Below are 18,077 nucleotides of genomic sequence, written 5' to 3'. Positions count from 1 at the left end.
AGAGAGAGAGAGAGAGAGAGAGAGAGAGAGAGAGAGAGAGAGAGATGTATTCCCCTGAGGGGAATTAGCTCTTTCCCTAAGATAGCTCTCTCTGTTCACAGGTGTTGCTAGCTACCTGAAAAGGAGCACTAAACACACCCTTCCACATTATCTTCCCCTGCAGTGAGCCCCTGGGTGGAGAGATCCCCAGCATGGCAGGTTTTAGCCAGCCCCAAAGCTGAGGAGGGAGAGGCAGGTGGACAGTTTCCTTGAAGCAGTGTTGCCCAACCTCCAGGGGTAAGGGGCTTGGCTACGGATTCTATATATTTCCTAACAGCACAGCTGTGTGGCCTGGAGCAAGCTACTTCACTCACTAGGCCTCTATTTGCTTCCCCATCTTGTAGTTCCTGTCTGTGAGGCTTAGTGCAGACAGCTCCCAGGAATGTATTGTTCAGGGCCCACTGGTTGCATTTGCTGAGCTCCCCTGAGGTCCCTGTGCTCAGTTTTGTTCCTGTGGCTTCTTCTCTTCCAGCTGCTTGTCAGATAGATACTGAGAGCTAAGTGGAACTTGGGGGTTTCAGGAATGTGGGCCCCGCTGGGGCCCTGAGAAAAAGCTCTAGGGACAGAAGCTGACTGGGCTGTCAGGAGTGCAGGAGTCAGGAAGGCTTCCAGCTGCTGGTATGCCTGGACCCCCAGGGTTAGTGGGCTGGATGTTGGGGTGAAGAAGAAGCAGAGGGAGAGGGTAGAAGGCTGGGGAGTGCCTGAGCTGAACCTGGAGGCGTTTTTCCCAGGTAGTGGAGTTACTGGTGGATGGGCTAGGCTCACTTGGTGGAGGACCCCAGGGCCAGATGCAGGGATTCGGCTGTGGTCTTGAAGGCTTCCTTCCAGGTAAACCATAAAGACAGCCTAGGAGTATTCTGACCTCGGTACCATGCCAGACTTTGGGGAAAAGGCTGACTTCTCTGGGCCAAAGACAGTGGTCAAGTATCACTCCTTGGGTGGTGGCCTGGGCAGCACCCAGCACCAGCCAGCCTCCACCCTGGGCAAGGACATGGGCTTAGAGAGGTGATCACTCTGACCCGGAAGAGACAGGGTCCCAGCCTGGTTGGGGCTGTGGTCAGACTGTCTGTGGCTTGTCCTTGGTTGGGGGACAGAGGCTCTGGGAAGAGAGCCCAGGGCCCTGGGGTCTCTTGACCCAAATGGGAGTGAGAGGAAAGAGAATCTGGCAATTTGGAGGTTCCTAGCCCTACACCTTCCTGGGCTGTGCAGTGATCTGGATAGCATCCCCCCACACCTGTACATATTTTTTTGCCTGGTTGACTATCAATATTTATTTTAAAGGAAATAGCTTCTTTAGTATGACTTAATTTATTTGAAATTCGTTGAGTCTTGCTTTTTGGTCTAGAAAGAGATCAACTTGTGATAAAATACAGCTGCAAACAAGCACCGGCCACTTAAAGCATTTAGAAATGCACAGTGGAGTACACTAAGCACTTCCCAGTGTGGTGCTCCATTCACCATCATTCAACCCAAAGTGTTTTTGGGGTTTTTTTTTTTTTTTTTTTTTTTTTTTTTTTTTTTTTTTTTTTTGGCCTTTTTGAGACAGGGTCTTGCTGTAGCCACAGTTGGCCTAGAACTCGCTATGTAGAGCAGGCTGGCCTATGCCTGCCTCTGCCCAAGTGCTGGGATTAAAGGCATGCACCACCATGCCCAGCCAGAACTATTTTTTTTATCACCCTCAAAATAAACCCCAAACTACCAGTGGTCACTCATTACCTCTACCCAGCCCCTGGAAAATGCTGATGTGCTTTCTACCTATATGGATTTATCTGTTGTAGATAGTTCATGTAAGTGGGATCATATAGCATTTGTCCTGTGTCTGACTTATTTCATCCTGACATAATGTTTTCAAGGATCATTCATGTTGTAGCATGTATCAGTACTTTTATTCTTTTTCAGGCATGAATAGTATTCCACTGCATGGATATGCACATGGAGTAAAAATTTGTATATATTTTTGTTTGTACACCTATTTACATTTCTTTTTTAAATATTAAAACTGCATTTATTTGCTTGCTTATTTATGTGCATGGTTGGGTATGTGTGCAACTTTGTACATGTGGAGGTCAGAAGACAACTTGTAGGAGTTGGTTCTCTCCTTCCACCATGACAGTCCCAGGGATCAAACTCAGATCATCAGGCTTGGCAGCAAGCATCTTTATTTTTTAAGCCATCTTGCTAGTCCCTCTTTTCAATTCTTTTGGGTATACACTTAGGGTAGGCTTGCTAAATCTTACACCTTTAAGAAAATAACTTTGGATTTATTTATTCTTATTTTATGTATATAAATGTTTTTCCTGTACTTATATATGTCCCATGTGTATACATGCCTATGGAGGCCAAAAGAGGGCATCAGATCCCTCTGGAACTGTAGTTAGGGTCGGTTGTTAGCCACCATGTGGGTTGCTGGGAAGAGCAACCAGTGCCCTTAACCACTGAGCCAGTCCTCCTGACTCAACTTTCTAAGTGTTGAGATTGTAGGCACTGGCTTAGCTCCTTAGCCCATTTTATTTCATCTAAATGGGGTTATAGCATACGCCAACAATCCCTGCTTTTTACATGGGTGCTGGGGACTGAACTCAGGTCCTAGTGCTTACATAGCAGGTATGTTACTGATTGTGCTATCTTCCCAGCCCCTTCTTTTTTTTTCCTTTGGCTGTTTGTGCTTTTGGTATCATAAATCAGAAACCATTACCAGATCTTAGATCATGAAGAACTTATTCCTATGTTTATTTCTAAGAGTATTAACTAAAAAAAATTTTACTTATTATTTTTATTCTTTGTGTATGAGTGTATTGCTTGCATGTAGGTAGATCACGCAATGCCTGCAGAGGTCAGAAGAGGGCGTCAGATCCCCTGGAACTGGAGTTAAGGATGATCGTTAGCTGCCATGTGGATTCTGGGAATTGAACCCAGGTCCTCTGCAAGAACAGCAGTCAGTGCTCTTAACCACTGAGCCATCTCTCCAGTCCCAGAGTATTAACTCTTATACCTAGGGCCTCATGTATACTTGGCAAGTGCTCCACTGAGCTGCAGCCCCAGTCCTATGCTGAGCTTTTCATCCATTTTGAGTAATTAAATATGGTGTGAGGTATTCAGCTTCATTCATTTGCATTTGATTTGGTCATGTAGTTGTCCCAGCACCATTCATTTAGGTTATTTTCCCATCAAATGATATTGGCAGACTTGTCAAAAACAAGCTGATTAGCAGGCATGGTGGCACATACCAGTAATCTGAGGCAAGCAGAGCACAAGTTGTGGCCACCCTGGGCTATATAGTGAGACTCTGTCTCAAACAACAGCAACAACAAATCACAAGGTGCAGGTTTAGGGCTGGGAATGTGGCTCAGATGGTAGAGTGCTTACCTAGCATGTATGAGGCCCTGGGTTTGATCCCCAGTATTGCGTAAAACTGGATGTGGTGGCACACACCTATAATCCTACCACTTGGAAAGTGGAGATGGAGAATTAGACGGTCAAGGCCATCCTCATCTATATAATGAGTTTGAAGGCAGCCTAGGAGACAAGATCCTTTCTCAAATAAAAGTTATGTGTATTTTCTGACTTTTTAGTTCAGGTCCATTTATTTTCAGATGCAGTCTTTTCACAATTATGGCTTTGTAGGAAAATTTGAAATAGGGAAATTTGAGTCTCAAAGTCTGTTCTTCTTCTCTCAAGATATCTCTTGTAATTCCACACAAATGTGAGGATCAGCCTTTGCACATCTGAAAATAAGGCAGGTATGGAAATTTTTATAGAGAGGACCTTGAATTTGTATATCAGTTTGGGGAGGATTTCTATTTTAACAGTATTATCTTTCTAACCCATGAACAAAGGACATCTTTTTGTGGCTTTATGCCTTCTTAATTAATTTTAAAACTTGTTTGTAGTTTTGAATATGCAAACTTTTCATCTCCATGGCTCTTTTTTTTTTTGGGGTATTTTTAATTTTTATTTTTTGGCGTATTTTTGAGACAGGATCTCCCTGTAGCCCCAGCTGTCCTGGAGCTTACTATGTAGACCAGGCTGGCCTCAAACTCACAAAGATGCGCCTGCCTCTGCCTCCCAAGTGCTGGGATTAAAGGCGTGTGCCACCACTCCTGGCTGGTTCAACTTTTTTTGAGACAGGATCTCATGCTGTAGCTCAGGCTGGCCTGGAACTCACTATGTACTCTAATGCCTCAAACTTACTGCAGTTCTCTTGCCTGGATTTATAGGCATGAGAGACTATGCCCAGCTTCCTTGCCTAAACTTATTCATAAATATTTTATTATTACTATTATTATTGATCTTTTTGAGACAGGGTTTCCCTGTAGCCCCAGTAGGCATGGAACTCATCATGTAGACCAGGCTGGCCTCAATCTCACAGAGTTCCACTTGCCTCTGCCTCCCAAGTGCTGGGACTAAAGGCATGTGCCACCATGCCCTGCTTATTATTATTTCTGAGACAAAGTCTCATGTCTATCCTAGCTTGGAACTCACTATGTAGCCCAGGATGACCTTGAACTCATGATCCTTCTGCCTTTACCTCCTTAGTGCTGGAATTATAGGCATGCACCACTATGTCTTGCTCATTTTATTCATTAGTTTTTTGTGTGTGTGTGTATGGGTCTGTGTATGTGTGTGTTTGTGTGTGTGCATGCATGTGTGCATGTACATGTGTGTGGGGGCCAGAGGTTGACATAGGGTGTCATTCTTCAATCACCTTTCCATCTTTTTTTTTTTTTTTTTTGTCTTTTTGAGACAGGGTCTCCCTGTAGTCTCAGGGACCTGAACTCACTATGTAGACCAGGCTGGCCTTGAACTCACAAAGATCCTCTTGCCTCTGCCTCTTGAGTGTTGGGACTAAAGGCGTGTGCCACCATGCCCGGCTCCATCTTATTTTTAATTTATTATTTTTATTTTATGTACGTGAGTGTATTGCCTGCATGTGTATAAGTGTACCTGTGCTGTGCAATGCCTGAGGAGGTCAGAAGGGGGCATTGGATTCCCCTGAAACTGGAGTTACAGATGGTGGCTGCCATGCAGGTGCTGGGAATCATATCTGGGTCCTCTGCAATAGCAGCCAGTGCTCTTAACTGCTGAACCATCATCTTTCCAACCTCTCCATACTTTTATTTATTTATTTTTTTTTGAGACAGGGTCTCTCACTGATTCAGACTAGCTGGCCATCAAGACCCAGGGATCCTCTTGTCTCTGCCTCCCTGGAGCTGGGCTTAGAGGTGTGCACTGCTATGCTGGCTTTCATGTGGGCTCTAGGAATCGAATTCAGGTCCTTGTGATAAGCACTGTACTGACTGAGCATATTCTCACTAGCTCCCTCATTTTATTCTTGTGAATTGTAGATAGAATTGTTTTCTGAATTTCATTTTGGATTGTTCATTTCTAGTATTTAGAAATACAGTTTGGGGTTGGGTGTGGTGGTGCATGCCTTTAGTCCCAGCACTTGGGAGGCAGAAGCAGACAGCCAGCCTGGTCTATTGGGCCATTGAGAGCTCAGTGGATAAAGACACTTTATATGCAAGCCTGGTGACCTGAGTTTGATCCCTGGAACCCATGTAAAGGGAAAGAGAAAACCAGTCCCACAATGTTGTCCTTGGACCTCCAAATGTGTGCTGTGACATGCACATCCGCATACATACATTATGTACACACACAATAACAAATTAAAAAAAATTTTTAATTGAAAAAAAATCTTGAGGGACAGTGAAACAGCTTAGCAGATAAAAGTGCTTGCAGCTAAACCTGACGACCTGAGTTTGATCCTCAGGACCCACATGATGAAAGGAGAGAACTGATTCTTGTAAGTTGTCCTCTGACCTCCACACATGCTGGGGCACTTGTACACACACACACACACACACACACACACACACACACACACTCTAAATAAGCAAATAAATGTAATTCAAAAAAATTTAAGCCCAGGGCCTGGAGAGATGGCTCAGCGGTTAAGAGCACTGACTGCTCTTGCAGAGGACCCGGGTTCGATTCCCAGCACCCACATGGTGGCTGCAAACCATCCTTAACTCCAGTTCCAGGGGAATCTGAAGACCTCTTTTGACCTCCACGGCATTGCACAACATGGGTGTATGCACATACATGCAGGCAATGCACTCATATACATAAAATAAAAGTAATAAATAAAATATTAAAAAAATTTAAGCCCAGTGCCAAGTATGGATTATCTATTTACAAGTTGTTGGTCAGTGGGGTCCCATAAATCCCTCCAAGCATTGAAGGCTATTGCCATTGGCATTGCCCTTGGTTACCATCCAGAACTTGGTGGTAAAACCACATTGCTGAAGGCATATATGCTTGAGTCATAGGACATGGAGAAATAAAGCTAGTACCAACCTGGAAGCTTCATCTTTACTGGCTGTCTAGCGTGTTGGAAGGTTCTATGCATACTACCAGGGGAGGAAAGTAATCAACAGACTTACTTAGCTGTTAACCTGAGAGGTACAATAATGACTGGCCTACCAAGACATGCCCACAGGTGCAATAGTGGCATGAATGTTATGGGAGTAACCAACCACTTTATGATTGGATTTAAGGCCTGCTCCACAAGATGGAACTCATGCTTGGTACCTTAACTGGCTCAAGAACCCATGACTGAGCAGGTTACAGGCTGTAGGGGAGAACCTACTACTATTATTCTGCTAAATGGACCTAGTATTAAACTGACCCTCTAAACACTTATCCTTATACATGTAGATTAGTTAATGTCTCATTCCTCATTAAAGAAGTTTCTTTTGCAGTAGATGGTGGTTAATACAGACACTCACACAACTGATCCACATGCAGAGAATAAGAGATAGTTCAGTGCTCAATCCTAAATGGGTCATCTGTATCATACCCCCTCCTCCCAAGGTTCAGGGGTCATTGCAGAAAAGGAGGAAGAAAGATCGTAAAAGCCAGACACAGTATATGACTGCAGTGAATCAGTGTTTTCTGGCCATGAAAGGGTCATTGTACACATGAACTCATAGCAGCTGTGGCTGCATGCATAAAACTTGCACAAGATCAAGCCAGCCCAAATCCCAGCATGGGTGGGCCAGGGGGGTCACAAAGTCCCATCCCTATTTTGAGGAACTATTGGCAATTGATGGCTGCTGGGAGAGGGAGAGCCAATTTTCTTCAGAGATGCAGTTTCCTGGGAAGATATCCACGCTCCAGTGGATGGCCCTTCAGCCATGTACACAGTGTCAGTACTAAGTGGGCTCAGTGGGTTTAAGAAAGAGCACATGAGGTTGGGAGTTAAAGTGATGATAGGGAATAGGAAAGCAATTGAGTGAACAGGGGTGGATTTGATCAAAATACATTATACGCATATATGAAAATTTCAAACTATAATACACATATAACACAACATTTAAAAAATCTTAAAAAAAGAAATATACCTGATTTTTATGTAGAGAAACATATATATTATGACATTGTTAAATGTGTTCATTAATTTTAATACTTGTGAATCTTTAGGATATTTTGTATGTAAAACTACATCACCTACAACTAAAGACAATTTTACTCCCTCCTTTCTAATTTGGATTTTTTTTTTCTTGCCTAATTTCTCTGGCTAGAAATCTTAGTACAATGGTGAATGGAAAGGTTCCTAATCTTAAAAATTCCAGTCTTTCACCATTGAGTGTGATGTCAGCTGTGAACTTTTCATAAATGCCCTTCATCATTTTAAGATATTCCTTTCTGTTCACGGTTTGTTGAGTATTTTCATTTTTTTTCCTATTTATTTATTTGGGGCACAGCACATGCCATGGCACATGTGTGGTGGTCAGAGGATAACTTTCAGGAGTCAGCTCTCTTCCTGTGCTATGTGGGTCCCAAGGTTTGAACTCAGGTTTTCAGGCTTGATGACAAGCACCTTTACCTGCTAAGCCATCTTGCCAGCCCTATATATACTCTATTTAACATGCTGATAGATTTGGTTTTCTAGTATTTTGTTGAAGATTTTTGCATTTAGTTTTGGTTTTTTGCAGTAGATGGTGGTCTCCCTGTAACCCCAACTGGCCTGGAACTTGCTGTATGGACCAAGCTAGCCTCAATCTCACAGAGCCCTGCCTGTCTCTGCCTTCTGAGTGCTGGGACTAAGTGTGTGCGCCACCATGCCCAGCCTAGATTTTTGCACCTTTATCCAGAAGAATTACTGATCTGTTGTTTTCTTTTCTTGTGATTTTTTTTTTGGTCAGGCATTGGTAATGCTGACCTTAAAGAATGAGTTGGGACACATTCTTCCCTCTGGATTTTTTTTTTTTTTCCTAAGGGGTGATATTTTGAAAGGCTTGACTAATTTTTCTTTAAATGGTCTTTAAATGAAATGATTTGGTCTTTTGACTTTTTCTCGTGAGGTTTTGGTTCTTTTTATAAGTTTATTTCTTCTTACTTTTTTAAAGATTTATTTTTATTATTTTAAATTATGTACGTATGTGTGTGTCCATATGTACCTGTGAGTGCTGGTGCCTACAGAGGGCAGAGGTATAGGATTCCCCTGGAGCTGTAGTTACAGGCAGTTGTGAGCTACTCAGACAAGGGTACTGGAGGTCAAACTTGGGTTCTCTGAAAGAACAGGATTCACTCTTAACTGCTGAGCCACATCTACAGTCTTTTGGGTCAGTTCTTATGTGTATGTTTCTAAGTTTGTCCATTTCATCTAGGTCACCTACTTTCTTGGCATGTACTTATTTAGTGTTCTTCATGGTTTGTTTTTGTCTACTTGGTCTTCCTGTGAGTGAGTAGTGCTGAGATCTGCAAACAAAACCGTGAACGTGTCATTTTTCGGTTCTATCAATTTTTGTGTTTTATATTTTGAAGCTATGCTATTAGGTTTTATGATGGTTATGTTTTCTGTTGGACTGATACTTTATCACTATGAAAATGCCCCTCTTTATCTCTACTAGTAATGCTTCTTTCAAATTTATTTTGCAGACCTTAGTGGAGCTGTATTGCAAATGTTTGTTAGTTCTGTGGTGTATCCTTTTCTTACTTTTGGCTTCTAGGATATCTATTCATTTATGTTGTGGATAGGACTCTTGTACCATATACTTTAAAAAATATTAGCTCTCACAACTCTCTTTTAATATGACCATTTAATGTATTATGATATATTTTAATTTAAATATAATAGGTTAATCTGGGTGTTTTGGCTCATGCCTTTAATCTCAGTGCTCAGGAAGCTAAAGCAGGAGGATCCCTGAGAGTTTGAGGTCAACCTGGACTACATAGTGAGTTCCAGGCCAGCCTTGGCTACAGATGGAGTCTCTGTTTCAAAACAAAACAAAGCAATAAATGAAGTTACAATTTCTTTTTCTGTTTGATTCACCTGTTTTTTCCTCCTTCCTTGCCTACTTTGGGATTATTTAGGTTTATTTTTTATTTATTTATTTTTTTGGTCTTTTTGAGACAGGGTCTCCCTGTAGCCCCAGCTGTCCTGGAACTCACTATGTAGACCAGGCTGGCCTTGAACTCACAGAGATCTGCCTGCCTCTGCCTCCCGAGTGCTGGGATTAAAGGCGCGTGCTACCACGCCCAGCTAGTTAGGTATTTTTAAATTTCTGTTTTCTCCCTTTGTTGTTAGTCGTGCATTCTTTCACAATTCTTTTACATTTTTCTTTTGTGATACTGAGGCTTGAACTTAAGGCCTCATGGTGATTGCTAGGAAGTACTCCACCACTAAGCTGCATCTCAAGCCCTCAGAATTCTTTCTGTGGTCTATGATAAGCATCTCTGGCTTGTTAAAATGTAGCATCTCAAGACGACTTCAGTCCATTCACTGCTTTCTCAGCTTCCTGCTTCCCACACTTCTTGTTTCTGCTTCCTCTTGCTTGCTGCTTGCCCATGCTTCCTGCTTCCCTAGTTTCCTGCTTCCTCCCACTTCCTGCTTATCCTCTCTTCCTGCATCTCAACTCTTCCTGCTTCTCCATGCTTCCTGCTTCCTCATGTTTCCTGAATCCCCACACTTCTGGCTTCCTTAAACTTCCTGCTTCCTCACCTTCCTATTTCTCCATGTTTCCCACTTCTCCATTCTTCCTTCTTCTACCCAATTCCTGCTTCCCATGCTTCCTGCTTCACCACACTTCCTGTTCCCCCAACTTTTCATCTGAGATCACTTCTCTGACTGAAGAATTCATTACAGTATTCCCTTTCTTTGTTTCAGTTTCACGTTGATATATGACTGGCATGTTTCCCAGGACCCTTTGCCCTTGGTGTGCTCTGAACTCCAGGTTTTGTTCTTGAGTCCAGTCAGGTCACTGGATTGCTCAGCCTTTGGGCCATGCTTGCAGGAGGAAAGCTTCTCATGCAGGGCTCACCTATCTACATTCCCTGAGAGGATCTTCAGCCATGATGTCCTGCTTCATATTTCTCTAATGCCTTCATGCAGATGTTTCATTAATATTTTGTCCAACAGTTGTTTTTAAAACATTTTTATTTAGGTGTATGTCGGTGTGAATTTCTAAAACATTTTTATTTAGGTGTATGTCTGTGTGAATGTATGCCACATGTATGTGTGCCTGTAGAGGCCAGAAGAAGGCATCAGATCCCTGGGAGCTGGAGTCACAGAAGTTTGTGAGTCACCCAGTGTGGGTTCAGGAACCAAATCTGGGTTGTCTGGAGGAACAATCAGGGCTCTTAACCTTTAGGCTATCTCTTCAGTCCTCCCAACAGTTGTTTTTATTAAAAAGGTTTCTCTGCATCAAGAATCTGTCATTACTAAGATTAGAAATCTTGTCTGGTTGTTATTATTATTATTTTTTGAGACAGGGTCTCATGCTGTCCTGACTAGTTTTAAACTTATATATTGCTGAGAATAACTTTGAACTTCTGATTTTCTTGCCTCCACCTCCTGAGCCCTGGAATTACAGGCATACATTACTATGCCCAGTTTATATAGTGATGGGAATTAAGCCCAAGGCTTTATGCACACTAACTTTAAGTGGGCACTCCTCCAACCAAACTACAAACCCAGACTATTACCTGGCTATTTAAAAAATTATTTTTGTTTTTTGTGTATGAATTTTTTGCCTGTATATATGCACCACATGTGGACATCAGAAGAAGGTATCGGATCCCATGGAACTGGAGTTATAGACATAGCTGTCATGTAGGTGCTTGGAACCAAACCCGGGTCCTCTGCAAGAGCAGCCAGTGCCCTTAATCATTGAGCTGACTCTCCAGCCCCATGCCTTGCTATATTTTGACTACACTCCTAATGGTTGAGAATTCAGTGTGTGTATAACTTAAAGACAGTATTTCTTCATACCTTTGTATTACAAATGCCCATGATTTCTCTATATGCTTATGTCTGTACACAGAGAAATAGAAACAGACAAAAAATGTATATTAAGGCACATGTAGAATCTTTTCCTCTTAAACCTTTGGAAGAAATAAAGAAAATTCTTATCTTCTTGTCAGCTGTGTATTAAGCCTTACATTGTCTGGGTGTAGGGACATTTGAAGACTGAGGCAGGAAGATCTCAAGTTTAAGGCCAGCCTAGGCTATGTGTTGAGACCCTGCCACAAACAGACAAACAAACAAAGGCCTTACATCACTATTTTCCACATTATTTCTAGGTATATGATTGCACCACATGACATTAATAGAGTCTCTTTGCTAAAGTGGTGCCAAGGTCAGGAAACCTGGCAAAATGCACATGGAAACCCCTCCTTGGAGAATCCCAACACATATGAACATGTTCAAAGCTCTGAAATGTGGAAATAAATTTTTTTGGACTATAATATTCTTTTTTTTGAGGGACTATGGATCCTCATCTCATGGGATGCCAACATTCTGAAGTTAAATCTAGGGAGAAACACACTGCCTTACAGCAAACCCCAATCCACAAAGCCTCCCACCTACTGTTTCCTCCCACGGGATGCTCCAAGGAGACTCTGACAGTGTGAACATTAGGTGGTGGATTTGGAAGGTCTAAGCCTATCTACTCTTTAGTGGTTACATAGGGCAGAACTTGGGGGGAGGTTTGGGCATTCCCAACTCTTTGCTTGTGTCTCCACTTGCTCAGGTTTCCTTTGTATCAGCCCAGCTCAGTATGGAACACCCATGTGTGCTTGTGGCAATTGCTTTTTGATTTCATAAGATCAAACTCTCCTTTATTTCACCTACCTTGTAGAGGTCTTGCTGCCCCACTATGTGCAGGTAAGAGGGTGAGGCAATTGTGGTGGAACACATAGAGCTTCTGCTCAGGAGCTAAGAAGCCTGGGCTCAAATTTTGGTGCTAAGTGATGTAGGGAGAGTTAACCGTAGAGGAGTGGTCAGAGCACAGGCTTTGCTGTCAGATACACTGGGCCTTTCCACTTCCTTCATGCATCACTTCACCTTCTTGACCCTTGGGTTCCTTACCACATAGGGAGAAGGAGATAAGATGATGCATGTCAAACACAATATCTGGGGCAGAGCAGGTACCTGGAAGATGTCAGCAATGTTTCATCCAAATCTGATCCTTCATATGGGTTTGAAGAGAACCTTTCATGATACTTGAGAGTCAAATAAAATGTGAATACATGAGTTTGTAAACTCAGAGATAAAGGAGCATCTGAGCAGTTTTACTTTTGCTATTGCTCTCTCTGCTGCCTCATCCCATCTGGCTGGGCGGGCAGGGTGTGTGGATCACACCAGCCTTCTTCCCTATGCTCAGGCAGAACCATTTTTCCATGACAGAACATTGGGAAGAAGATGTCCTGCCAGCAATTCATTGCCAACTTGGACCAGCTGAATGACGGCCAAGACTTTGCCAAAGACCTGCTGAAGGTATTACCTGCTAAGGGCTCCCATACCTACCCCCAGCGCTGCCCCCATGTGTCTTGAAAGAATTCTTACCCCACTAAATCTTGACATTCTAGACCCATAATACTGGAACCAGGGCCCCATCACTCTGGGACACAGTTAGAGACTTCCCAGCTCTTCAGTTGACTGCTTTGTGTTACCTAAGAAAAGTAGAGTTCTAGGCTCTGTGTGCTCTGTTTTTAGTGTTCCACTTACCATCGTTGCTGTCACAGTAATAACCATAACTGTCACCAGTTGTTATGTGCCACCCACCATCACATCTACTACTACCACTATCACCACCACTACCATCATCTCTACCACCACCTCTACCTCCACCACTTTTACCACCTCCACCAACATCACCACTACCACTACCTCTACCACCACCATTACTACCACCACCACCACCTATACCACCTCCATTAACACCACCACCACCACCACCTTCACCACCATCACCACTACCACCTCCTCCTCCACCACCACCTCCGCCACTTCTACCACCTCCACGAACATCACCACTCCTAGTACCCCAACATCACTACCACCACCACTATAGTCATCGCCACAGGGAAAAGCCCACTCATTCCTCCATTACCAGTAATGAATAGAATTAGTTTTCTTTGAGGCTGAAGTCCAGGGTGGAGCTCAGGATTTAGATAAAGAAGAGCAGATGGGGAGACGAAGATGATTAGCTGATTTTAGATCAATGTTTTCTAACAACCTGTGGTGCCAGGATGGGAGTTGAATCATGAATATAGAGGAAGATAGATACAATTATGTGTCAATTGCAAATAAAACTAAGAAAGAGAACATTATCTATATCTCTCTTTGTAACATAATTATCTGCCTCACCATCAAGAAGTACTTGTTGATGGGGATTGGAGAGATGGCTTAGTGGTTAAGAGGACTGGCTGCTCTTTCAGAGGACCTTGGTTTGATTCCCAGTACCCACATGGCAGCTAACAATACAGAGATACCTACACACCCATGTTCATTACGGCACTATTCACAATAGTCAAATTATGGAATCAGCCTAGGTGTCTATCAACAGGTGGATGGACACAGAAAATGTGGTGTGTATATACAGTGAAGTTTTATTTGGCCAGAAAGAATTAAATTATTAGGGCTGGAGAGATGGCTCAGTGGTTAAGAGCACTGGCTGCTCTTGCAAAGGACCAGGGTTTGGTTCCCAGCGTATGGCAGCTAGCAACCATCCTTAACTCCAGTTCCAGGGGATCTGATGCCCTCTTCTGACCTCTGTGGGCATTGCATGATACTGGTGCACTTACATACATGCAGGCACTACACGCAGGCACTACATTCATACACATGAATAAAAATAGACTATATTATTAAAAAGAAGTACTTGTTGAGAACATGTCTATGAGAGGAAGCCATCACCCATTCATTCACTTCTTCCCATGTACCCACCCATCCTTTGCCCACTTTTTCATCCATCCACACAGTTCCTTATGCATGGGTATATTCATCCACACAGCCACATAATCACTTACCTGCCCATATAACCACCAATTCACTCTTCACCTATCCATATATCCCCAAATGCTCTTTGTTTTTTCTTGAGACAGGGTCTCATATAGCCAGGGATGGCCTTGGGCTCACTGTGTAGCTGAGGATGACCTTGAACTTTTGATCTTCCAGCCTCTACCTCCCAAGTGCTGGGATTTCAGGCATGTACCACCACACTTGGTTTATGTGGTTCTGGGGATCAAACCCAGGACTTCATTCATGATAGGTGAGCACCCTACCAAATGAGTCACATTCTCAACCCTCTGAACAACTCTTTCATACATCAACCACGTATACATTCTGCCATTCATCCAGCTATTTGCCAGCATCCCATCTATCCATTTGTCTATTCATCCATCCATCCATCCATCCATCCATCCACCCATCCACCCATCCATCCATCCACCCTCAGGGTTTGACTGGGAAGCAACAGCAGCAGGCCAGTTCCCTTCTGTCTCCTCTGATGTGTCCAGGCTGCCAAAGCCCCACCCCACCTTTGCCTAATGATCCAGACTATGGAACATAGCCAGATACAGTAGAATGGAATTCTTAGGGTAGATTTAGAAATAAAACTTACCCATTTGTCTGCCCATCCACCCATCAGTGTACCCACCCATCCATTCATTTATCCATCTATCCATCCACCCATCCACCCATCCACCCATCCACCCATCCATCCATCCATCCATCCATCCATCCATCCACCCATCCACCCATCCATCCACCCATCCATCCATCCACCCATCCACCCATCCATCACGTTGAGCATTTGTACTATGTGGAATTCTAGATTATGCACTAGAGAGTCAGTAGTAAACAAGATAGACATCTTCTGACCTTGTGAAGCTTACAGTCTCCTGGCTAGACAGATAGTAAATGATTGTATCACTAAATATTACCCATCCATACATCCATCTATCCATTCATTTGTTCATCCAACAAACAAGTGTGAATCAAGCATGAGTTTTACTCTATTAGCTGAAAAGGTGCTGCCTCACCACAGCAATATTGCTGGAGGTACATAGGGATTTCTTTGACTCCGCATCTGAACTCCTCTCTCTTTCCCACTTCCCCAGACTCTTTACAACTCCATCAAGAATGAAAAGCTGGAATGGGCTATGTGAGTAGTGCCCAGGGGCATGGGTATGTGAGACCCATTTCTGGGAGAGGGAGTGACTGGGGTATGGCCAGACATGCAAACCACTCTCCATGGTGCTCATCTATCCCAACCCTGGTGACCCCTGTCCAGCTGGTCAACACCCTTTGGAGTTAATTTTCTGACTTGAGTACAAGTGTGCAATGTTTACATTGCTATGGAATAGACTTAACTCTGAATTTAGTTCTATGACTATGACTGATTTTTCTGTATTAGAATATTGCCAAGTTCCCGACCAATGACAGTTTTTTCCCATTTGAAAGGTAGGCAGGTAGGAGGCATAGGTCTCTTAAATACTAAGAATAAAAAGTTGTTTGAGTTGCGATTGCTTTTGGCAGTGGGTAGCTATGGCTGCCCCTATGGAAGCTGTGAGACTTGGAGGTGCATCTGCAAAGAGGGTTGGAGACACTGCTGGTTGGTGAGGCTATGAGAGGCTCTGGGGGAGTCTGCTTGCTGAGTTCCCCAGAGGAAACTGTGCCTTTGGGTCTGTGTAGATGCCCCAAGATCAAGGACTCTACTCCTACTGGAAAGGAATGGCACTCTTCTACCAGGGCTTTACCGTAGGCTGGACCTGTTGCCAATATGTTGGCATGGTTTGTGCCACAGCTTCAGTCTGCTGGGAGTTAGTGCTCCTTGGGTTGGAGAGAGAAGGAAAATTAAGACGGAGACCTGAAGATGGGGAAGTCTCCAATTCTATGTCAAAGGTGAAGATAAACTTAGAGTCCCCAAATCAAAGAACGGTCATCCAAAGTCAGAACTGAAGACTTAAGGGAAGCGTCAGAGACATGAATCTGTGTTCTGGAGCTCCTGCCTCCAACCCTGGAGGCCAGAGGATCCAGGAGTGACTGGTGGGAGAGGCTGTGGTGATGTCAGGCTAAGTTCTCTCAGGAAGTGATTCTCAGGCTTGGTACCTTCTTAGTGACGAGGATGAGCTGAGGAAATCCCTGTCTGAGCTGGTGGATGACAAGTTTGGGACAGGCACAAAGAAGGTGACTCGGATCCTGGATGGTGGCAACCCCTTCCTGGATGTACCGCAGGCTCTCAGTGCCACCACTTACAAGCATGGCGTGCTGACTCGGAAGACTCATGCTGACATGGATGGCAAGAGGAGTGGGTGTCAGGCTGGGAAAGGGGCTTGGGAGGGATGCTGGCACAGGAGGGTTCCACCCTTGGCCACTCCTTTGGGGACACATGCACACAGGTGGACATGCAGGGGGTGGCAGGGTAGGAGTTACTGAAGTGGTAGGTTGCGACCATACCACCTGTGCCCCCCTTCTCAGCACCCCGTGGGAGGCGTGGCTGGAAGAAATTCTACGCGGTGCTCAAAGGGACCATCCTGTACCTGCAGAAGGTGAGAGACATGCTTCCCCAAGGTCCTTATGTCAGAAAGGCCAGGTCAGTCCTATCCAGTCCCTGCCTGTGGTGCTCACAGGTTCCTGGGCGAAATTAGGGTTTAGGGAGGAACTGGGGCCTTCTCCTATCAAAGGTCTGACTTGGGCTCACTCAAGCTTTGAAGGTTTGAGGGCGGGGCTTTTTTTTTTTTTTTCTTTTTGAGACAGGGTCTCCCTGTAGCCCCAGCTGTCCTGGAACTCACTATGTAGACCAGGCTGGCCTTGAACTCAAAGAAATCCACCTGCCTCTGCCTCTCAAGTGCTGGGATTAAAGGCATGTGCCACCACGCCCAGCAAAGGGGAGAGCAGGACTTTGAAATGCCCAGTGGCTCAGTGTCAGGCCTGTGGGACAGACTGGGCTGTAGAAGGGTATGTGGAGTGATTCTTGTTGGGGTGCAGGAGACACTCCATAGAGGGGACAGAGAAGAGAGTGAGAGGGAGGGAGGAAAGTGACACTAGAATGTGTGGGTGGTAAGTTAGAGCCTGGCAGTGACAGAGTGCATCCCACTCAGGATGAATACAGGCCTGATAAGGCTCTGTCAGAGGGTGACTTGAAGAATGCCATCCGTGTGCATCATGCTCTGGCCACCAGGGCATCTGACTACAGCAAGAAGTCCAATGTACTCAAGCTGAAGACAGCTGACTGGAGGGTATTCCTCTTCCAGGCACCGTAAGTAGGAGCAAAATCCTGAGTTGCCACCCAGGCTCACAGCCTGCAGCATCAACCCTGCATGTTCCACTCTCTTAGTTTTGGGGTACACCACTCGGCTTCTTGTGCACATCAGTCACAGACTAGATGTGTCTGCTTGACACAGACCAACAGCTGCTTCAGGACCTCTAAAACTCTCAGAATTGGGGTCCTCTCAGAATCACCTGGAGAGATGTCTCCACCTGGCCCCACCTTAGACCCATAGGATCATAAACCTGATTGGGCCTAACAAGCCCTAGCAGGGGCAGCAGACATACTCTGTAGTCCTGAAGGTCAGTCTGGCAGACTAGGATTCACCCTTAGAGCTTAGGTGGGAAAGATTCCCACTACCATTGGCCTGTAAGGCCTTCCACTCTGCTGCATCCTGTCCTCTGTGGCTTGAGATGAGGGTTGACATGTGTCTTAGTTTGTTTCTTCATTGCTGTGACAAAACACTCTGACCAGTACCAA

At 44.3% G+C, this 18,077-nt stretch overlaps 1 protein-coding gene across 2 annotated transcripts in view; it reads left to right on the top strand.

Annotated features, from left to right (window-relative positions):
• Psd2 (pleckstrin and Sec7 domain containing 2) overlaps positions 1-18,077 on the top strand; it is a 52,640-nt gene that overhangs the window by 25,665 nt on the left and 8,898 nt on the right. Inside the window, exons 8-12 of one of the 2 annotated variants that reach the window (XM_017800919.1) lie at positions 12,730-12,820; positions 15,448-15,491; positions 16,447-16,637; positions 16,808-16,878; positions 17,431-17,588. In XM_017800919.1, coding sequence (XP_017656408.1) covers positions 12,730-12,820; positions 15,448-15,491; positions 16,447-16,637; positions 16,808-16,878; positions 17,431-17,588 — 555 coding nt within the window. The remainder of the gene's footprint in view (positions 1-12,729; positions 12,821-15,447; positions 15,492-16,446; positions 16,638-16,807; positions 16,879-17,430; positions 17,589-18,077) is intronic. The other variant, XM_008844281.2, reaches the window with a different exon arrangement.

The sequence above is a fragment of the Nannospalax galili genome, unplaced genomic scaffold (assembly GCF_000622305.1).
Source record: "Nannospalax galili isolate Female #2095 unplaced genomic scaffold, S.galili_v1.0 scaffold760, whole genome shotgun sequence".
Lineage (NCBI taxonomy): Eukaryota > Metazoa > Chordata > Mammalia > Rodentia > Spalacidae > Nannospalax > Nannospalax galili.
The sequence above is the reverse complement of the archived record's forward strand: the minus strand, read 5'-3'. Positions and strand labels throughout refer to the sequence as shown.